General features: G+C 40.4%; 1 protein-coding gene across 1 annotated transcript in view; it reads left to right on the forward strand.

Moving 5' to 3' along the window:
* The window catches only part of LOC127547654 (hydrocephalus-inducing protein homolog), a 150,875-nt gene that overhangs the window by 78,906 nt on the left and 48,245 nt on the right, over positions 1 to 23,724 (forward strand). The window contains exons 12-14 of the mRNA XM_051974606.1: positions 12,544 to 12,782; positions 18,520 to 18,772; positions 19,546 to 19,689. Coding sequence (XP_051830566.1) covers positions 12,544 to 12,782; positions 18,520 to 18,772; positions 19,546 to 19,689 — 636 coding nt within the window. The remainder of the gene's footprint in view (positions 1 to 12,543; positions 12,783 to 18,519; positions 18,773 to 19,545; positions 19,690 to 23,724) is intronic.

The following is a 23,724-nucleotide window of genomic DNA, read 5'->3' on the forward strand; positions in this document are numbered from 1 at the left end:
ATTTGTCATAAGGGTGAAGGAAAGAGCATGTTGAGGTTCCCATTAGAAATCCGACTGCATGGAAGTGCTGTCCTTGGTGCTGGAGGTTAGGTGGGTCGTGTAGGAGACCACTATTTACTTAAAGTCAGGAAGATCTATTTCAGACACTTGCTAGTCAACCTCTGGCTCCGTTTTCCTCACCTTTATAAGGGGATAATGTTTCTCAGAGTGGTTATTAGGATCAAATGAGAGAACATTTATAGAAATACTTTGCAAGTCTTAAAGCATTATATAAACACCAATGTTATTTTCATTATTTGTGTCCTCAATACATAGCAAAATGTTTGGCACATATTTAGCTCTTAATAAATATCTGTTGATTGGTTGGTTGTTTGTGGGTCTAGATCTAAAATGAAGACTTTTCTAAAAGAGGTCAAGGGGTAAGAGTGGGGCCAGTGCTATTTTCATAAATGTTTAACAACTGGTTTTCAAGTTTAATCTGTAGTATTAGTTTTTTTTCTATCACCTTAAGACTAGAAATCAGTAAAAAAAAAAAAAAATCAAGCCCTGAGTTTTAGTTTTCGATGCTTTCTGAGGTGAAAAGGATCTTTGTTGCTTTTAGGAACCCATTCCAAGTACAACATAGGTGGAGACGTGGAAGGGAAAGTTATAGGGGAGCAGGAGGGCTCCCACTAACTCAATGTTCTAACTTCGTATACCTTCCTAAAAGAATAAAAAAAACTTTCTATCTAGAAAAAAATAATATATAAAGTACAACAAAGAAGAAAAAAGAATGTAGACCAAATCCTCTCCTACTCAACATCCTCTGAAAGGAGAGTTGTCAACAAGCTCAAACTGCAGAGTCACCAGGCTGGGGAGTTTGAGTTTGGCAGGAGCATGCTATTGTTATAGCCTGCAGGATTCTGTCTGATATTGCTCTGCCATGTTGCATACTGTTCTGCCTCTGTTACTTGACTTCTTGCCAAGCACTGATTAATAAACTTCGTCAGATGGAAGGCTCGCCAATTCACCTCCAGAGAACAGCTATCATGTCTCCGTTCCAGTCCAGCATCCTGTGTCAGGGTGAATCAGAAAAGAAATGGTATATGTCAATCTCAAGCTAATATCCCCTGACTAGAAATAGAATGCTCTCTGGTGACAGTCTCTTGGTTGTTATAGTTCAGTGAATTGACCTGAACTACTGACCAGACACAGAAAACAAGGGTTTTGTGGGGAGGGGTTCTCAAAACAATTTCCAGTGGCTTTGTCTGTATGACACTGGATTTTGTTTGGGGTTTTTGTTTTTGCTTTTTTTTAATATAAAAGGAAGAAAATAGGACATTTTTAAAGAAAGTAACAAAACTTCTTTGAGATAATAAATAGTGGCCCTAGGCCAGAATTTGAGTAGTTATAAATGAGAACTATTTCTCTTTTCTATTTGGCTTCTTAATGATTGGAAAAAACCTGGCGCCTCTGATTTCCATATAACTTTGTTCCCAAGCCATATTCCTACTTCTGCCTTGAACTAGACAAGATTACTTAGTACTCAAATCCAAGTTCAGTGTGGGAAAAGCAGATATGTCTCTTAGTAGACTAAAAAATTCTTTCAGCCTAAAATCTAAAATTTTAAAGGAATAAAATTAAGTATAACCTCAAGAATCTCTGAGAAAAAAGAAATATGGATCATTCAGGTTTGCTAAATCTATTGTCATACTTTTTTTGAATAAGGACATTATTCAGGATATATTAGAACTATAATATTTAGATATATAGATATTCAAACATACATATTGAATGGATAACTATAGCCATTCCTCTTAAGATGTACTTTATATAAGACTTCATCAGACTATAGAACAAACAGCTATATGTATCAATCTGCCAACATATAACATAAATTAAAATTGGAATTTATAACAATTTTCCTCATGATATGAAGTTACTACAAGTTTTTACTTTGGAGATAGAAGTATTGCAAATGAATTAAGAAACTGAATTAGGAATGATTATTTTGAAGTCAATGCCTGGACCATTCTAGCTTGCCCACAAAAGCAGATTATGGGATTTTGCTCTTCTTTTAAAGGCAATAATGAAACCATTAGTGTTAATAATACTTAAGTATCACATTTTATACAAATGCAGAATGGTGATTTGGAAAACCAGAGGTTTTCCCTCATTGTTTTCTTAATATTTCAATGTTTTTGTACATAGCCAATTAGGGTAAAAAAATTCAAGAAAAAATTTGGGGGAAAAAACCCTGAATCTTACAATCATCACATGATATAATGATAAACTTCAGAGGTTCTCAGTTCAGAGACCATTTTGTTAATGTTGTGTGACCTTGAGTGGGTCACTTAAACATGTTGTATCTCAGTTTCCTTCTCTGTAATACATGGTAGGATGAGGTGAATTACAGGATCTCTTCCAGCTCCAATCCTATGATCCTATTGTCATTTATGAATCTAAAGTATAACAACCATAGGTATATACAAATTCTTTTTGGATCAAATTCTACCCAGTATAAAATTCAATATTTCTGTTGGATTCTTTCTATCCCTATCTATAAGTCATTTCTATAACTCCATTATTTAAACACACAGTTGATTAATCTGTAGTTCTATTAAGTGCATGATTCAGTTTGGCAAGACTTATTAGATTCCCATATCATGCCTCCACATTAATATCCAATTCGAGTCAGCAAACATTTATCAACCACCTACTGTGTTCAATAGGTCATTCAAGGCACTAGAAATACAAAAATGTAAATTAACACCATCCCTGGCTTTAGAGGGCTTATGGTTTAATGGGACAGTATAAATAGCTACGATGCTGGTAGAATGCAGTAATGACAGAGAAAAAGTACGGACCAGGTATTCTGAGAAGAATTGAGATAAAAAAATGATCATTTTAGTTGAAGGATCAGAAAAGTTTCATGAAAGAAAAGCCTCAGAGCTGGATTTGAAAGGAAGAAGCACTTCAACAGGTTGAATGCATAGAAGCAGGAGAGCAAGGGCTGGCCAGAATAGAGATGGCATGAAAGGGAATAGTTTGAAATAAGGCAGATTGAGGGAGGGGGAATCAAATGCTCCATATTCCATCACCTAGGAAGCCAGCTTGTTAAACAAAGGAGTGACCTGCTCAGAGCCAGGCAATAGGAAGAGCAATTTGATGCTCCACAAAATTGATGTTAGGGAAGGCAGAGATGGGAAGCGAGGAACCCGGGTATGAAGCTCTGACAATAGTCCCCATTGAAAGCTGATAAAAGCCTTTACAAGGGCAGCATGGATGGGGAGGGGGAAAGCGATGTGGGAGAGATTTGTGCAGGAACAACAGACATTCCTTGGGAAATGACCAGGTAAAAATCATGAGGAAAGGGGAGATGAGAGGTGCCCCCAAACTTCCAAACCCAGGTGATTGGGAAGCTGGTGGGGCCACGACCAGAAACATACTTTCAGAAAAGAAGCCAAGATAGGGGAATAGACAGATCATTTGGGGGTTTTATGGTGCTGGGAAACATCAACTGGGAGACTGACAATATTAATAAAAACGACTTGGAAGAGGCAGCTGGAAATGCAGGATTGCCAGAGTCTTTTCTAAAATCAGGGATTTGGGCTAGATGGCATTCAAGGTGCTTTCAGCCTGTTCCCAAATCTGTGATCATGAGTCTACCTCTTGAATCCTTCCCCTTCTTTCCAGTTCCCTGGCCACTTCCCTACTTTAGTCCTTCATCACCTCTCCCCTGCATTATTGTAATCGCCTCCCAATTCGACTCCTCCTCCCATTTTCTTACCTTTTCCAATCCACCCTCCACATAGCTCCCAAAATAATTTTCCTAAAGCACAAGTGTGATCTTGCCCTTCCCATGCTCAAGCATCCTCAATAGCTGTTTATGGGGTCTCTGATAAAATGCAAGTTCCTTTTTCATGTCCATAGTCCTTCACACTCTGACTCTAGGTTCTCTTTATGTTTTCTGTGTTACATCTAGCCCAACCAGCTCACTTGCTGTTCCTTGAGTTTGGTGTTCCATCTCCTGTTCCGTAATTGCACAGGTCCCTCGCTTCCTTTAAAGCTCAGTTCAAATCCCACCTCCTGTGAAAATCTTAACTGGATTCCCCTACTCTTAAGTGTCTCCTCCTTCTGAAATTATTTTATGCTTCTTGATGTGTGTATATAGTGTACTCTTTGGGACAATACAAGTTCTTTGGCAGAGATGAATATTCCTTTTTGTCTTTAAATTCGTATTATTGAGAGAAATGCCTTGCACATAGTGGAGGCTTAGCAGATGTGTGACTGAATAGAATTTTGTTGCTGAATGGAATATCTAAAGTCCCAGGGTAAAGATCACATCTTGATGTATAGATTTAGGGACAAATTGGGACCATTCACTAGAGCTGAGTACTCTCTGTTGGATTCCTACATTTGGCAGCAGAAATTTCTCCAAATGAAATATTTTGTGGTAACTCAGTATAATTCATGCTAGGAAAGGGAAAAAAGGAGGAGGCTTATGGAGAAATATCACATATTTTAGAGAGATTTATTAAAGACTATTTCTTTATGGCCAGTTGAATACAAAAGTAGGATGTTATAGCTTCCCAATCTTCATATAGATAACATAGCATATTTGACAGCTCCCTCAAAGATGATGTCTCAACTTTTCCTTTTTGTACAGGGATAGTTCCTTCTCTGATATATGACAAAGATGCCTCCTCCTTTAAGGAGATTTTAGGATTGGTCTCTGTTTCCAGATGTGCCTTTCTGGGATTTTCAAGTGTGGAATTTCATGGAGAGGAATAAAAGTATGGAATTAAGGTGTTTTTAGTTTATTCAAGCTTACCTATCAAAGGAGATGTGCAAGGATTTATCTGTGATTCCAGTTGTTATGATGCTGTTTGGGCCATATGCTTTGAACACTAATATGTGAAAATAGAATTAAGGAAAGAGAACCCTCAGGTTGGGGAAGGGAGGGGTTGAAAGTCGAAAAAAACAAGAAGCAGTTCAAGCTCCACAAGTAACATCCTCCTCAAGATAGCCAAGTTATCTTGTCACAATTTGTGATATTAAATGAAAGCAGAACTGCACAATTCTAGTTCTCTTACAGTTTCATCAACAAGAAGAACGTGTGTCTGTCTGAGTGTGAAAGAAACAGATATAGACAGAGAGGGAGACAGGGGGAGAAGGAGAGAGACAAAGACAGAGGGGGAGGGAGAGAGAGACAGAGAAAGAGACAGAGGAAAAAAGAGTGAGAGAAAAAGACAAAGAAAGTGAGAGAGACATAGGAGACATGAAGAGAGAGAGACAGACAGACAGAGACAGAGAAGAGAGAGACAGAAAAACAAGGGAGGTGGGGCAAAGGGAGAGACAGAGTAAGGGGGTGGAGAGAGAGAAAGAGAAAGACAGAGACAGAGAGATGGAGAGACAGTGAGGGAAAATGAGAGAGAGTGAAAGACAGACAGAAACACAGGAGACATGAAGAGAGAGACATAGACATAGATAATAAAGATCCCTTCTCCCGCTGCAAAAAAAAAAAACCCTCCAAATTGATCTGGAATATTTATTAAGCCAAAAATGAATGGACAAATCCAAGGAAAAGAATTTTAATGAGTTATTTTTCTAGCTCAGGTTGGGAGAGAGAGCCAGACACAGAAGTCTGTGTATATCGCGAATGAGGTTTGACCAGGAGTCAGTCCCAAGGAACACCCTCCTGCACAAAGACTCTCTGTACCCACACAGGAAGGGGGGGAACAAGATCCCTCCCTGAACCTCTGTAGGTGTAGGAATGGCTGTGCCATCTACCACCAAGCTCCAAGCTCCAAATCCAGGACACTTGTGCCTAGAGATGGCAAAGAGCTATGGACAGAGAGGAACAAGTCAGAAGCAAGCAGCAGTTGGGGGGCTCAGACCCCAGGAACGGAGAGGGGCTCAGTTTCCACTTCGATGTAAAACCTGTGGAGGAATAATCACAGTCAGACAGAAATCCCAGACCAAAGGACTCCTAGAGGGAAGCTTGTTGCAATTCTACTGCTGCAATTCTACACTGAAATAGCAGAGCCATCCAGCTGACTGGTCAGTGGCTGAATCCAGCATCAAGCTGCAGTTTTTCACCAAACCCAGGTGAGCTCAGACCAGAAATCTGATTCCTCTGGATCAGACCACTTTGGAAACTTCAGAAAGTTGCAGATCTCCAGCCTGAGCTGTCCTTATGATCCAGGAATAAATTAGCACTCAGTACCATAAGAAAGAAACCACACTGACCTCTCTCCAGACATTCATGAAACCTGGCCAAACATCAAGTCCGGAGTCAGGAAACAGACCAGGGAAATGAATCCCATCATAAAAAGCTATTATAGTAAAAAGGATACCCAAGTCACAAATCCAAAAGAAGGGAATCTCTCCAAAATATTTATAAGCAAAATCTCAAAAGAAAACACAACTTGGAAATAAATTCAGTTAGGATCCTAGAGAGACAATGCAAATGAGTTGTTGTTGTTGTTGTTGTTGTTGTTGTTGTTTTGGGGGGAGAGGTATCAAAAAGCATTTAAAATATTTTTACAAATGAAACTATTTCTATTTCAAGTAATCTTAAAAGCAAACTGTTCAGATCTCTTAGAACCAAGAGGGCAAAATGATAGAAAGCATCCACCATCACTGTCTGAAAGGAGTCCCAACATGAGAACAGAAGAACTATAAAGGACCAAAGTCCAAAGCTTCCAGGCCAAAGAAAACCATACTGCAGGCAGCCAGAAAAAAAGAATTCAAGTACTTCGGATTCAGTGAGGATCTCATACAACTTGGCAGCCACCACTCTAAGGAAACGAAAAATTAATAATCCACAAGGCAAAGGTCAAGCATAATTTCCTCAGCAAAACTTAGTTTAATCATATGAGAAGAAAATGGACCTTTATTTAAAAGGAAGATTTCAAAGTATTCTTGGTAAAAAGAGTTAGGTAAAACGCTTGAAGTTAGGTAAAACTTAACTTTTTAAGTTTTAAAGTTAACTTTAAGTTAACTGGACACTGGAGTCAAGAAAAACAAGAAAAACAAAAGTAAAAGTGAATGAATAATCCTAACGTATTAAACCAGGATAAACTGCTTATACTCTAATATAGGAACATGGCACATATGTTCTCTTTATATACACTTGCCTAAATATATAATTATGTATATACATATAGGTATATACATACACATAGATACCTATGTATATATAATATGTGTACCTATATTTGTGTATGTTAAGCTATATGGATAATTTCTTTCTGTTTTTTCAGATTTGGCCAATTTGTAAAAAATTGTTTTCCTTGATTATATCTGTTTGTATGAGGGTTTCTGTTTTTCTGTCTCAATTGAGTCAGAGTGGAGTGAGGAGGAGAAAACCTGTATTTATGTTGATTTTTGAAATAATAAAATGTAATTTCAAAAAATATAATTGACATGATCAGAATTATGTCCCTTTAAGAAAGACTGGTGGCATCTTGGTGTGATGATTCATGCCTCATTATTATTTGTGACATTTTCTGTGCTTGAATTTTAGTAAACATTTATTATAACATTCCATTTTGTGACATTTTCTGTGCTTGAATTTTAATAAACATTTATTATACCATTCCATTTATGTAAGTGCTGATGGAATGAATAATATGAATAAGCAAACACATTCTCATTTAGAAAAACTCATTTTAGCTGTATTTCACATCAAACCTTAAATCTTAAAAAAAAAATGTTATTTGTTGTTGAGGTAGTTTTCTAATTGATTCTTTCTAAGACTACAAGGTGTTTATGAATCTTGCCTGTGTCTTGCTCACAGGAACAAGCTCATCTCTGTTTTTCTGCTTCCTTTAAAGTGCCAGATATAATTCCACTTTCTCCAAGAAGCTTTTTCTGATTCTCTTGCATACTAGTGCCTTCTGTCTATTGCCTTTCTCCAGTTTATCCTGTATATGTTTTGTCTGCAAACAGCTATTTGCTTCTTGTCTTCCCTAGTGATTGCAGGGACTATTTTTGCCTTTCTTTGTATGCCCAGTGCTTACCACAATGTCTGGCATACAGTAAGTGCCTACTAAATGCTTCTTGGCTGAGCGGTTTGATAACATACCTAATTATTTTCTTAAATCATTACTTATTTTCAATATTCTTTTCTTCCTAATTTTTGAGTTCCAAATCCTACTTCCTACCCTTTGCCCTATCCACTGGGAAGGCAAGCAGTATGGTATCACTTATTAGATGTGAAATCACGAAAAACATATTTCCATATTAGCCATATTTCAGAAAAAGCATGAAAAATAAAATGAGAAAATTATACTTCACTTTGAACCCAGAGTTCATCAGTTATCTCTCTGGAGATTATTTTTTTTTTTTAGAATTTTTCCATCATGGATTCTTTGGAATTGTCTTGGATCATTGTATTGTTCAGAGTAGCCAAGTCTTCCACAGTTGATTATCATTACAACATTGCTGTTGCTATGCTCAATGATCTCCCAGTTTTCCACATTTCACTTTGCATCAGTTCATTGAGTCTTCATTCATTAAACACTCCTTTGCCACCACAAAGAGTTGCTATAAACATTTTTGTACATAAATCTCCTTTTTCGTAGTGGTATTGCTGGGTGAAAGGGTAGGCACAGTTTTATAGCCCTGTGGCTATAGTTTCAAATTGTTTTCTAGAATGGTTGGGCCAGTTCCCAGCTCCATGAGTTTATTTGGTGTACCTATTTTTCTCTCATAACTAGCATTTGTCATTTCTGATAGGGGAGAAGTGTTACCTTGGAGTTGTTTTAATTTGCATATCTCTAATAATAATGATTTAGAATATTTTTTTTCACATGATCATAGATAGCTTTGATTTCTTCTGAAAACTGCCTGTTCATATGCTTTAACTATTTATCATTTGGGGAATGGCTCTTATTTTTGTAAACTTGACTCTCTTCTATATTCAATATATATTTGAGAATGGTGTTTTTATCAGAGAAACTTGCTGTAAAAAATTTTCATATTATTTTGTTGTCTATGGTACCTTTTAGCAATATGTAGTTTCTCTAATTATCTATTTTAATTAGGTCTATTTTGCTTTTGCTTTGTCTGAGATCATGATCGCTGCTCCTGCCTTTTTTTAAACCTCAGTTGAAACATGTTAGACTCTAATTAATTGTTTATTTTAATATTGTCTGTGTCTTTCTGTTTCAAGTAGGTCTTTTTTAAACAATATAATGTTGGAACCTAATTTTTAACCCATTCTACTATTTGCTTCTGTTTTGTGGGTGAGCTCATACCATTCACTTTCACAGTTATTATTATTCATCCCATTATCTTCTGTTTCTTCCTTTATCTCTCTTTTTATTCCTCCCTCCTCAAAAGTCTGTTTTGTTTCTAACCACTGTTTCCTCTTTATCACCCCTTCACTTTATGGTTATTTCTGGGCCCAGCTTCTTGTTTAATGCTGTTGCCTACCTAACAGATGTCTTGATGGACTAATACAGTGGACAGCCAAGTATATGATATATCCTGAACAATGTTCACAATTTATCCATTTCATTTTTGCCTTGTGATTGACCACTTTGAAGTGGTCAGAGATTTTACTGAAGAGATTCCCCAACTTAACCATCCAAACAGAAGCATCCAGAGATCATCTGTAGAGTGTTCCTTCCACCTGCTATCTGCTATTTGCCCCATGATAAAATCGAATGTCTTTGGCAAGTGTACATGTCCCTCTTTGGTTTCTTGCTTAATATTAACAAACTTTTGTTGAACAGAGTCTCCATGGTTTCATCCATCAAGGTATCTTGTAAGAACAGTGTAGACCTTGTTGGACGAGAGGTTTGGAAGCCATGTTTTCAATTGAGCCAAGGCTTAAACAATAAACCAAGTGGAAATTCCTATTCATTCACTACATTGCTTAGTCAGTTAGATGCTGTGATGCTGTGATGGTCTTCTGTAGGAAATCAGATGCCTAAGTTAGCCATTCCATTTTCAGGTTTTCATCCAAGATGGTCTTGACATCTGTCTGGGTTGTTCTCACATGAAGAGTTAATGGAGATAAAGTGGACATGTTGTGTGGGAGTTACCAAAGTCCCCTTGATCACTTTTTGTGATGCAAATGCCACCTATGAATTTTCCCCCAATCCCATATGTTAATAATTGATCCCTTAAATTCTTTTAAAAACTCTTTCACCTCCAGCCTAGATTTCTGCTATATGTATTTGGTCCACTTTTCCTGATTGCATTTTCTCAAGCCCAATTTTAGTGTCTACATATTGTACATCAGAAGCTAAGGTGATTTTTGTTGTTGTTTGTTTGCTTGTTTTTTCCCTTTTGATATGATTTTTCTTTTCTTTCTTTCTTTCTTTTTTTTTTTTTTTTTTGCTGAGGCAATTGGGATTAAGTGACTTGCCAGCTAGGAAGTGTTAAGTGTCTGAGACCAGATTTGAACTCAGGGCCTCCTGACTTCAGGGCTGGTGCTCTATCCACTGCACCACCTAATTGTCTCTTGATATTATTTTTCTTGCATAAAATGATGAATATGGAAATATGTTTGTAAGAATTACATATATTTAAACTGTATCAGATCACTTGCTGTATAGGGGAGGAAGCAAAGTGGGAAAGAGGAAGCAAAATTTAGAATACAAGATTTTGCAAAGGTGAATGTTGAAAATTATCTTTTCATGTATTTGGAAAAATAAAATATTAGTGAAGGAAAAAATTATCATTGGTAGCATAAAAAAGAAACTAACATGAGACCAAATGTGCTAGTTTCATAGTCACAAATGATGACACTAAGTCCCCTTAGAAGAAGAGGTCTTAGAGTCCATGGACTGATTTATGGACAGATTTCAGGGATTCTGTGAACTTGGATGGGGAAAGAGGATTATGTATTTTTCCCATTAAACCCTGACTAAAAGTTTGTATTTCCCTCAATTATTTAACAACAGTATTCAGTTAAGAGGCCTGTGGTCCTCCCAATACTGCCAAAGGAGCCCGGGAGATACAAAAATGTCAAGAATTCTTCATTCCATTATTTTCTTACTTATTTCACCTCTAAGGTTTCTTGCAATAATCTGTTTTAGGTAAATTTCAAGCCAAAGCTGTTTGCATACCCTAGCACACACTTCACTATTTATAATATGTCCACCAGCATCTTCTGTATTGAGGATGACTCCAGATGCGTTTTGATTCTAACACGGCACTGTACTCAATTGTCATTTCTCTCCCCTTAGCTAGGAAGTCCTATGTTCATTAGCTAAGGAAATTGATTCTTTTACCCTCCTTCCGTGGACAATTGCTTTCAATTGGTTAACCTTCCGTAGAAGTTTCATAAGTTCCCTAAACTATAGAAAATAGTCATAGTCTAACTCACTGTTTTCACCTTTTGCTCTAGTCTTTTGATAGAATACACAAAAGCAGTTAACTCAGAAATGACTTCCATTTTGATCATCAATTATTTCCTGACTATTAAACTAGTCATTTTCATCTCTTTTGTAATGTTAAGGGATACAATATAATTTTCATTCTTCATACTGTTGTTTAGTATCTCCCCTACTTGCCATTCTCAAATGAACTTGACAGCTATGGTTGGATCCACCACTGGACTAAAGTCAGAAAGATCTGAATTCAAACCAAACTCAGATATTTCCTAGCTGTGTGATCCTAGCACACTTAAACTGCCTCAGTTTCCTCCTTTATGGCAAAACTTAAAACTGTGGGTTGCAACTCTATCTGAGGTTGGGTAGCTGAAAGTGGGGATCGTAAAAAATTTGGCAACAGTAAAAGCTTTCTGAATGCTCTGCGTCCTGCAGTATCGAATATTCTGCCAAGATTTAATTCTTTATGTAGAAATAAACAAGCACATCCATCTCATTAGTATGCAAATTTGCTTTCATCTTTAATAAATGGTCTAATTATATATTTACCAAAGAATTGTCTTAAAATAAATCTCCTTATGATTTATTTTCAATAAATATTTGATTTGTATATCTATTTTTATACCTATGTACACAGGTCACATAAGCATTTCCCCCAGAAAGAGGTCACAAGTGGAAAAAGTTTAAGAAGCCCTGCTCTATGGAATGGGTATAATAAAAGTACCTACCTTTCAGGGTTGTTGTGAGGATCGAAGGAGATAATGTTTGTGGAAAACATTACAAAACTTAAAGCACTCTAAAGATGCTAATTAATAGTTACCATTCCCCCTTCCATTTAGCTGCAACTTCCTTATATTGTCTAGTTTCATTTATAGAGAAACTATCAATATATATTTGGTTTGGTTCCTCCATAACTACTCTGATTATTGGCCGAAGGTCTTCCATTTAGAGTACCAGAATTCAAATTCATGTTTATAGATAATCTAAACATTACACTATTATTTGTTTCCACCATCCTTGCAAAAGGGGGAGGGAGGAGACATAAAACTAAGAGCCACAGTGGGCTTTCATTTGCAAAGAGCGCCCTTTTTTGTCAGAAAATCTGGGATTGAGAGCTTGCTATTCCCTTTATCAGACGCTTCTAGGGTTTGACATGCACCCGACGGAAGCAGAAGCGTGCTTTGGCTGGGAACTTTTTGATCTTGTATTGCAGGCGAGCAGAAAGTCCCTGTGGAAGATTTCGCCCGACGAAGGCATCGTTCCTCCGGAAAGTGAAGTTCTCCTGACGGTGACGGCCAACCTGGACGACATGCTGCCCTTCAAAGACATGATTGTTCTGTCCATTCAGAACAGCAGCAGCTACCAGATCCCCGTCAAGGCCGTGGGGAAGGGAACCACAATCGTCTCCGACAAGCCTTTCGCCCCAGAGCTCAACTTGGGAGCCCACTTCAGGTAGGGGGGCTTTCGGCCTTGGAGGTCGTTTCACACCATGGTGGATGCCTTTTGTTTGTCAGTCACCTAAATTTCCCTCCTTCCCCGCCCTCTCCAGAGAGCCATTCCTCTTAACACAATCTTTTTTTCTTTTAAAGAAAGAAAAAAAGGAAGAAGAGAAAAACATTCAAAACTGATCAACACCTCCAAAAACCCGACCTTGTATGGAATTAGCTCAAAGGCATTTGCTGAGGTGGCACTGTAGTAGGAATGGTAACAAACTTTTCTATTCATCGTTTGGGGTACACTCTCCCATAATGCGCTGCCACCCCTGAGAAGAGCGGGCAAATGCGAGGGAATGGAGGCAGCTTTGGAAACTCAGCCCATGGATGGCGAAGGCCCTTTCTCAAGGGCCTGTGGGGCTCCCTCTGGGCACAGGGAATCTGCTGCATAGACTGCTTCCCTGTGTTCTTTGGAACCTCAGCTTCGAAGGCCTGAGATGGCACTGACTGGACTTAGCTTCCTCAAAGCTAGGGATCTCTCTCCCTTCCCCTTCTCTTCTCTCTGTCTCTCTCTCTGTCTTTCTCTGTCTCTCTGTCTCTCTCTGTCTCTGTCTCTCTGTCTCTCTCTCTCTCTCTCTGTCTCTCTCTGTCTCTGTCTCTCTGTCTTTTTCTGTCTCTCTGTCTCTCTCTCTCTCTGTCTGTCTCTGTCTCTCTGTCTCTCTGTCTGTCTCTGTCTCTCTCTCTGTCTGTCTCTGTCTCCGTCTCTGTCTCTCTCTGTCTGTCTCTGTCTCTCTTTCTCTGTCTGTCTCTGTCTCTCTGTCTCTGTCTCTCTCTCTCTGTCTCTGTCTCTGTCTCTCTGTCTCTCTCTCTGTCTCTGTCTCTCTGTCTCTGTCTCTCTCTCTGTCTGTCTCTGTCTCTATCTCTCTGTCTCTGTCTCTCTCTGTCTCTGTCTCTGTCTCTCTGTCTCTCTCTGTCTCTCTCTCTCTGTCTCTGTCTCTCTGTCTCTCTCTCTGTCTCTCTCTCTCTCTCCCCCCCCCTCTATCTTTTTTCTCCCTCCCTTCTTCCCTGCCTTGCTTCCTGTCTCCCTTTGTGTCTCTGTTGCTGTCTCTCTATCTCTTTCCATCTCTCTCTCTTTCTCTGTCCCTTTTTCTCTGTCTTTATCTTTGTCTCTATTTCTTCCTTTCTCTTTCTTTGTGTCTGTCTCCTTGTCTCTTATCCCCCATCTTCATCCCTTCTTCTCCCTCTCCCTCCCTCCCTTTCTCTCTCTCTCTCTCTTTCTGCCTCTCTTCCTTCTTTCCCTCCCTTTTTGACTCTTTATCTCTTTCTTTGTATCTCTTTTTCTGTTTCTTTCCATATTTCTCTTTTTCTCTCTCTCTGCCCCTTTTTCTCTGACTCTGTCTTTGGCTCTATCTCTTTCTGTCTCCTCTCTCTGTCTCTCTGTCTCTTTTCATATTTCTGTCTTTCTCTCTGTGTGTGTCCCTTTTTCGTTGTCTCTATCTCCTCCTGTCTCTTTCTCTGTGTGTCTCTCTCATCCCCCATCTCTCTCATACTTGCTCTTTTTACATTTCTCCTTCACAAAAATATCTGTACCCAACAAACACCAAATAAAATAAGGGTTTCCATAAATATTATAGGAGGGAATCACGCACAACACTGTAAATCTCTGATATGTTCAGCTTGCTTTTCTTTGTAGATATATAATAAATTAGCTTTATTACAAGATACAATTATACAACATAATTTTCAAAGTTGTCCTGCTTTTCTGGAATTCCTTCTGGTCTTCTTCAGCTTTATTCTATTCTTATCTTGTTTTGGAACCTATTCTAGTCTGAACTTTTCCTCCCATCTTACCCCCAATTGGAAAAAATTGGTAAACCCTTGTAATAAATATGCACAGTCAAGCAAAGCATATTTCCCCATTGATTATAGCCAAAAATCTGTGGCCTGTGCTGTGCCTTGAGCATCCTCTATCTGTCCAGAGATGGGCAGCATAGTTTTTAATCAGTCCTCTGGAATTATGGCTGGGCGTAGCACTAATTAGAGGGCTCGAGTCTTTCAGATTTATTTTTCTTTATGTTATTGTTATAATTATGTAAAGGCTTCTCTGGTCCTGCTTAGAAAGTGTCTCCTTATCTCTTTTTGAATCCTAATGTTGCTCTTTCTCATTTCAGTTGGGTCAATATTTATAATTGTTCATAAGAAAAAGTATTCTAAATTTTTATGGCACTTCTAGGTTTTCAAAACATTTCTAGGTTTTCTACACTTATGGAGAACAAATATAAATCTAAATAGTTATATAAAAATAAATGTAAATATAAAATTGAAAATACGTATTTTTGTCAATAAGCATTCAGTACGCATTTACCATGGGTAGGCACAGTGTCAAGTGCTAGGGATACAAAGAAAGACACAAGATAGTTCCTGCCCTCAAGGAGTTTACAGTCTAGCAGGGAAGACAGCACAGAAACAAATATATCCAAGCTATATAGAGGACAAATTATAAATGACCAACACAAGTAATGCATTAAAATTAAGAGGGATTAGGAAAGCTTCCAGAGGAGTTGGGCTTTTCAAAGTAGGTAAGTACCAGGTTGATCCTGTTTGGATTTCATTTTATTTTGTGGCCAGGCAGTTGGAGGTAGATGCCCAAAAGTGCTAAGCATCTCGGGTTACATTTGAACTTAGGTCCTCCCAAGTTCAAGGCCGGTGCTCCCTCCACTGCACCTTCTTTCTGCTGTATTTTGAAGGAAGCGAGGGACTCTGGGAGGTGGAGCCAAGGTGAGAGTGCATTCCAAGCATGTGGACTGCCAGAACTAATACCCAGAGAGAGAAGATGTAAATGGAGAGCAGTTTAGCTGGATGACCAAGTACATGAGGAGAAATAATGTCTAATGAGTCTGGAAGGATAGGTTGCAGCCAGGCTGTGTGGGGATTGAAAGCTAAGAAGATTAAACCCTTTGCTTCCTTCTCCTAACACTGATGTCACCCTGCCAAACCTCGGTTTGGGATTATGCCAACCATCTTTGTTCCTATGCATGCTGCTGAATGAGGCTGGAGAAAATCATGGAACCATGATGCTTGAGTCCACTACAAACCTATATTACATACTTTAATTTACATAAATTTGATGGGGAGCCTTAATGGGCCCCTCAAGACAAGCAGTTATTTTTACATCATCCTAATGTATTTGTTCTCCACTTTTTTCAAACCTTTCCATTCCTCCACAAACTACTTGTGACTCTCTCCTCCATCCTCTCAGCTAAGAATCTTGCCTCATATTTCACTGAAAAAAACTGAGAACATTTACCACGAACTTTGCCTTCTTCCCTCCTCCTCATCCCACATAAAAACATGGTCCTCCACAAGCACCAAGATCACGTGCCCTCCTCCCTTCTCCAACAGATTGCTCCCCCTGTCCCACCAGGCTCCCTGTGCACTAGCGGTTTCCCCCCTGTCCGCAGACACGCCCATGATGAACGCCCACGTCCTCCAAGAACCTTATTTGGTCCTCCATCCCTTCTAGCCATTGTTGTCCTCCCTTTCAAGGCTAAGCTCCTTGAGAAGGTGGTCTCCGATCTCATCTCCACTTTCTTTTGTTCCTTTCTTAATTCTTGGCAATCTGACTCCCATCCTCCCATTTCCATTTCCCAGAAACTGCTCTCTCCACAGTTGCCAGTGACTTCTCAAACACCAAATCCAATAGCTCTTTCTCGATTCCCATCCTTCCCGACTTCTCCATAGCTCTGATACAGTCAGCCAGCCTCTTCTCCTTGATCTTTTGGGTTTTTGCAACACTGATTCCTTTTGGTTCTCCTCCCTGACTGGCCTCTTCAGTCCTCTCTGCTGCATTTTCACCTGGGCCCCATCTAACAAGGCTCTGTCTTAGATCGCCTTCTCTTTTCCCTACCAGCCATCTTTCTTGATGCTTTCACCAACCCCCACTTCTCCGTGCCGATGGATCTCGAGTATGCTCCTCTGGTCACAGCTTGTCTGCTGACCTCCTGACTCATCTCTCCAACTGCCCGTTGGCTATCTGGAGCCGGACAATATTCTGCAGACATCTTATACTCAGCTTGTCCCAAAATAAAATCGTCCCCTTCTCCAAACACCCTCTACTTCCAAGCTCCTCTATCCCTGTTGCAGGGAAGCAAGATTTGAATGTAGGTCTTCTGATGACCATTGCATACCACACTATGTAAATACTAGCTTATCATTCAATAATATATTGAGATTTACAAAGCACTGTCCTCACATAACTCAAGTTGTGTACCACAATACACGTGTTTCACATATGGGGAAACTGAGGCTCAGAGGAGCTCAATTAGTTGTATATAGCGGTACGTGTGTTTTACATATAGGGAAACTGAGGTTCAGATAAGCTCAATGAGTTGTATGCAGCAATACTCGTGTTTTACATATGGGGAAACCTCATAAGCATCAGAATTTGACATTCGAACTCAGGTCACCTAATTGCAATTCCAAAGAGTTCTTTATTACCTCACACTGCTTTCAAGGTGGAGTGATTTGGTGTTATCTTCCTGAAATTTCTGAGTAAACACCAAATTTATTAAAAGGAGATTTCTTTTTAACAAAAAGAAATACTTTTGCTCACTATCCATTTGGTTTTAAACCCGCTGAAAAAGGGGAAGTGTGTGTGTCTGTATTTGCAGCCAAACACGGATATAGGTAGGAGGGAGGAGCCTGCAAATTGCTGAAGTGGACTGAAGTTAGGGAGAGCTGTGAAAAGTCACCAGCCCTACTTTGCCTTGCAGAGCCACCAAGTGTGGATGGCCTGCCAGGTGTTAAAGTAATGGCGCAGATGCGAACATCTGTGTGACTGAATCAGGAAGGGAAGCAGCAAACACCTGAGCCTGCGTGGAAGGGTGGTAAGCTGCCCAACATGGGATCCACTGCAGCACTTAAAGAATTAGAGGCGGTGAAAAACAGGAGCCACTTGGGGGTCCAGGGGGAACGTACTCGACTCCCTCGCCCCTGGCCCCTCGCAGCTGTGAAGGATGCTTGCTTTAAAAGGGAACCATTGAATCAGTAGGAGACATTGCATCAGCAAAAGCATACACCAGTGGTTCTCAAAGTCTGGTCCAGAGCATCCTGGGAATCTCTGAAATCCTTTCAGAGAGTCTACAAATTCATAATTAGTTTTTATTTTTAATGTGATCAATATCTATAACCATAAACCACATAAACAAAAACTCTTTGGACAGATCCTCAATCATTTTTAATAGGATAAAGATATTGAGACCAAAAGTTTGAGGACCACTGACATACGCTCTAGATGGATGCTGTTCCAGAGAGATGCTCCTTCCAGGGAGGGAACATCTTCGCAATTCCTGACCACCAACGTCCGAGTCAGGCTATGGAAAGGAGTGGCCCCTGACAACCAGCAGAGATGCTGCCCCGAGGGGACCCTGCATTCGGTGCCTTACACCAGGCAGTTTAGTTCAGGCCCAGTCTTCCCAGAGATGCTGTGTATATGTGTGGGAAAGTGCACCCCAGGTTTATCGGGGAATATTCTGACAACTGTTATTTCACTGTGCCGTCTCACTAAATGCCTTTGCTAGGAGCAAGTTGGATCTGAACCCCTCTCACTCTTGCTCCTGAGCCTCCCAGTGGGCCCGACCCACAGAACCCCAGCCTGTGAGTGATTCGGGGGGACGAGTGTGGCTGGGGTGCTACGGAGTAACATGTAGCCCTCCGTGTCGTGTATAACTCCCTCTGTGTTTCTGAAACCTGTACAGTGTGGACCCCTACTTCTACCATCTGAAACTGACCAACAAGGGACGCCGATTCCACCAGCTGTTCTGGATGAATGAAGGCTTCCACCACAACAACAAACAAAAACGGTCGACCCACGCGAGTCCCCTGACTCTGAACAATTCGCACGGCGCGAACCCACATAATCCCGTGTTTCAGATTCACCCGGTCAGAATGGAGCTAGCCCCTGGCCAAACATCTGAGCTGGTGTTGGAAGGATTTTCTGACGTTCCTAAGGTGAAAACAAAAGGCAGACAGTCAGTCTCTTTCTTTCCTCCCCGATAAAGCAGCTGTTAACTGCTATTTCTGAAATCCCTTGACATTTGGCTCAGAAAAATCAATCCTTGATTAATTAATTTAATTAATAACGGAGGAAGCCATTTCTTTCAAGGACTGGTTTAGAGCTGTGCCTTACTACAGCAGCCCAATTGCCTTCGTTCTTTAGGTGTTGCTGTGGTTCTCCTGGTTTCTATAGCTACCGTCAACCCTGCTTTAAAATGACATTTAAGGAGGTGTCTGACTCTGCCATAAGCAGTCAATTTCTAGATCATGTGAACTGTGAGGAGGGCTCATTTGGGGGCGGGAGGGGGGCGGCGTCTAGCTTTAGCCAAAGATATTGATCCATCTTTTTCTCTTATCATATTTTATCATGTATAAGATTAAAGGCAACCAAAGGAAGACCCATTCATTATGCTAAAAGTTAAAACTAATGGTGGTTCACAGGTCCATAGCATTCTACTATGCCTCAGTACTTTTATTACCAATAACCCTGGTTGGAGGTTGGAGTAGGTAAGAGGAGCTTTTTTATACCCATTTTACAGATGAAGAAGATAAGACTAAGAGGTTTAACTCTGACAAGAAGAAATACTTGAGTGCAAGTTTGGGAAAATATAATTTGATTAGATTTTTCATTCTCTTCAACATACTTTATTAATTTTGCTTAAGTGGCAGCTAAGTGAAAGGTTTACTCATTGCTGGCCATTCTCATCATGCTTCAATTTTGTATACAGTTTGTCAAAGAAAGACTGGTGTGCTATGCCATCATAGGAGGAAACATAAGGAAGACACAGCTCATGACGGTCAGTGTCATCTGCGAGTTCATTGGGCCCCTTGTCGTATTCTCAACCAAGAAGCTCATATACAACCTGCAAAAGGTCAGCACCTAGGTTAATGTGTGTGTACCAATTGCCATCCTGCATATTTATACAGCCATTTTTTATTTTAGAAAACAAAACTTAATAATAGATTAATATCAAACCTATACCTTGGAATTGGTTTTGAAGCCTCAATTTTGAGAAAAATTGAAATTTTATTCCAGATCATATAACCCCTTTGGAATGTAAACTCCTGTGACAATAGAATTTAGAATATTGTTGGTGAAAAATAGTAAAGTCAGAAGATCTTACATTCACTAGAAATGCCTTTTTTCAATTATGTTATACTAGGCCAAAAGGTAACGAACACTATATACATTTTCTGTCTGGAAAATGTTGGTACTTTTGAGATTTATTCACTCATACTTTTTGGACCAGTCCTTCTTCCCAGCTTCTTCCATTGTCATTCGGTTGTTTCAATCACATCTGACTCTTTGTGATCCCATTTGGAGTTTTTTTGGCAGAGACATTAGAGAGGTTTGTGATTTCCTTCTCCAGCTCATTTTACAGGTGGGGAAACTGAGGCAGACAGGATAAGGTCACTCACACAGCCAGTGAGTGTCTGATGGAATGCTGGTCTTCCTGACTCCAGGCCCAGAGCTCTAAATCAATGTGCCATCCCGTGCCTTTTCTACCTTCTACAGAAAGCTTTTCCTAAACCTTTTAGTCCCAGTACCTTCCGTCTGTTAATTATTTCCTTTTTTCCTGTATATATGTGCTGTGCTGACTTATTGTTTATGCATTAGAGTGTAAGCTGCCTGAGGTCACAAAGTGCCTCTTTTTGCGTCCCCAGCCTTAGCCCGGGTCCTGGCACACAGTAAGTAGGTGATAAGTGTTTGTGGCCCGCAGAACGGGCGCCTTGGAGATGGCGGATGCAGGCAATGGGGAGTGCTTAGAGCTGGGTCGGACATTGAAGAAGCCGGGCCATCCCAGTCACCCTGACTTTTGGCCTGCTGTTGGACCAGAGAGTGAGGCTGATTACTTTGTGCAGCTGTCTCACTTCAGTCCAATTTACCCACTGATGAGGGCTAGGGCCCTCATCAGTTCCCTTTGAAACAAAGGACAAACAGCATTGATTGGTTGATTGAATTTGACCTAGTCCAACAGGTTCACAAGGGCTTTTTTCTCTTAAAAAAATTCAATAGTTACTAGTGAGTCATAAAATCTAATTAAAACTATTTTAATAATTGTCATAAATTATAATAGAGTAATAAGAATATAAAATACTCCACTTCCAAAGTCACTGAAATAGCTGCTAAACAGAAGCAACCTGAAGTCCATTAAAAGTCTAGAAAATATTTGTGACAACTTTACTTACCCTTCCTCCCCTTTTAAACCATTTGGCTGTGCCAAATACCAGTCTTTGGACTGCATAGGGGACTGGCTGAATACCGGCCAGGGCTATAGTAAGCACAACAGCCCCAAGGATTTGCCAAAGATCTCACTCTATCCCCCTCTCAACCTTGATGAAGAGTACTAAAAAAACTTATGGTAGTTTTTTAAATATATTTTTACATATCAAATGTAAATCAACACATGCAATGTTCACTTCTTTGTGTCTTTTTTTCTCTCGCATGGTTTTTCCCTTTTGCTCTGATTTTTCTCTCCCAACACAATTCATAAAACAATGTATTAAAAATCAATAAACTAAAATAAAACAATATCAAAACAACCCTAAAACTAGAAGATGAGCTTAAAATTAAAATAAGAAAAAAAACCAATGTAAATAATTTTTCAAAGTAGGAAAATTATGTAAAAATCAGTTTATGAAAATCTTTTGGGATAAAATAATGATAGCCAAGAAATTACCAGAAACACCAGGTCCAGCAAATGAATCACAGTGCATCCAGAATTGCCACTAATTCCTATCACTGGTCTAGATCATTTGAATTAAGACAGCTAAGAAGTCACAACACTCTGATGGGCAATTTGTCCCAGGATCTCCATTGATAGTGGAACTCAACTTGTGCTGTCACCCAATTAGTGTTCCAAGGCCCTGCCCCTGAAAGCTCCATCTTTTTAGGAGACCCATCAAACAAAATAATAGCAAGTTTTGGTCCCATTAGAGACTTCTACGATGGGACTGCCATCTTCTTCCTCAGGTATTGGGTACAGACTTACCTTTTATGTTCTTCCAAAGATTTAAAAACCCTACCAAATAGGTCTTCTTTTCTGTCAAGTAAACTATAATGTTAAAAAATAAGTTTGTCTTCCATAACACTAAAAAGTAACCTCCTTCCATAATCTTATCCCTCGTTCCCAAAAACTCTTTTTGGGAAGAAGCTATAAAAACCATCCAAGGGAAGAGAAATCTGCCAACTAAGAGTAGCCTAAACCATTTTCTGAATCATTTGGATCCTTCTGAGGAGACAAACCCCTTGAGTCGTAGGAAAGTATTGCTTCTGTTGTTCAGTCTTTTCAGTCAGGTCCAACTCTTTATGGTCCCATTTGGAGAGGCTTACCATTCCTTTTCCAGCCCATTTTACAGATGAAGAAACTGAGGCAGAGCTAAGTGACTTCCCTGGGATCCCATAGTTAGGAAGTATTCAAGGCAGGATTTGAATTTATGAAGAAGATGAGTCTTCCTGATTCTGCCCTGATGCCCCCAGCTGCCCAGTCAGTTATGGAATGTTACCTGGGAAAGTCCATCTCTTCTTTTTAATCCCCTCATCAAGGATTCCTTCTGTTTGACCTCAGACTGTTTTAATAATAGATTGTGTCACTGAAGAAGCAGATGGATGGGATGGTAATGGCTCTTTTCTCTCTGTCACTTTGGGGAACCGTAATAAGGTTTGAGAGCTCCCCCCCTCCTACTCCAGACAGCTTCAGTCTCCATCCCTCGCCGCCTTCACCACTGGGTCGCTTCCAGAGTGGACATCCTCCTGTATACTTGGGATATTCCAGCTGCTTTCCCCATCGCTTTTCCCAGGTCACCAGTAGGTGCCGGAGCGAGGATGTGAACAAGGTTCTTTCTCTCCCCATCCCCCAGACCCATGTTTGCTCTCTTGGATCAGAACCTCACAGTCAGTAGCCAACAAGCATCAGTTCCCTACTTACTTTGTGTGGGGGGCTGTGCCTTCAGCACCGGGGATCCTTGTGCAGAGGGAGGATATGGATGCTGCCTTCCAAGGCCACCAGGGAGTATCACGGAAGGCAGCTCAGGAAGGTGGCATCCAGAAGCTCTGAGAGGGGAGCCTGTTCAGGGGAGGCGCCCGTGGCCAAACCCAAAGAGAGCTCAAGAATCAAGATTGAGAATCCTGGCAGAAAGTCCTGTGGAATAGCGGAGTCAGAAGGTGGACTGAGAAGGGTAGAGCTGTGGGTGAGAGGCCTTCCAAGGATCCCCAAGGTCAAGGGGAAGGAGCTATGAGCCTTGTTTGTAGGGATGGAGAAGACTTGGACACGACTGAGAGAAGCAGGAAAGAAGAACAAGGAGAGGTTAGAAATTGGGGAGGTGGGATGTCTCCAGGCGAGCCTCTAGACAGGGACTGGGACCGGGGACAGGAGGAGAAGGGTTAGTCTTGGCAGGAAGGGCTTTTCTCCTGAGACTGGCAGAGGATAGAAGGGACTGACGGCCTGAGCCTTTCATTCTGAACAGTGAAATAGGAGATGCTCTCCTTGGGTGGGGGGAAGAGTGGAGGAAGAGGAGTTTGGGAAAGAGGGGGTTTTTGTATGGGGTGGCTCTGTTTGTGATTGTCCCATTTCTCTGTAAGAACTGAAGACATTAGTGCTACCCATGCCAGAACAGAGTTATTTGTGCTGGCAGCTCCTCAGTGAAGCAAAATACCCGGAGCCGGGCGGCTAGATAGCACAGTGGCGAGAGCGCCGGCTGGAGTCGGGGGCCCGAGTTCAAAGTGGCACTGAGCACTTCCCGGTGGGGTGGCTTTGGACAAGTCGCCTGCTCCCGCTTGCCAAAAAGAGCTGATAGGAAAAGTGCTTTTTCCCTTTGAGGGAAAGGCTTAGAGCAGTCCGGGAATTGTAGCAGCAGCTTTAGTCCAAAAGCACGAGAGGAAAAGCGTGGAGAAAATATTCTGGGTT

This window comes from Antechinus flavipes, chromosome 2, assembly GCF_016432865.1.
Source record: "Antechinus flavipes isolate AdamAnt ecotype Samford, QLD, Australia chromosome 2, AdamAnt_v2, whole genome shotgun sequence".
NCBI lineage: Eukaryota > Metazoa > Chordata > Mammalia > Dasyuromorphia > Dasyuridae > Antechinus > Antechinus flavipes.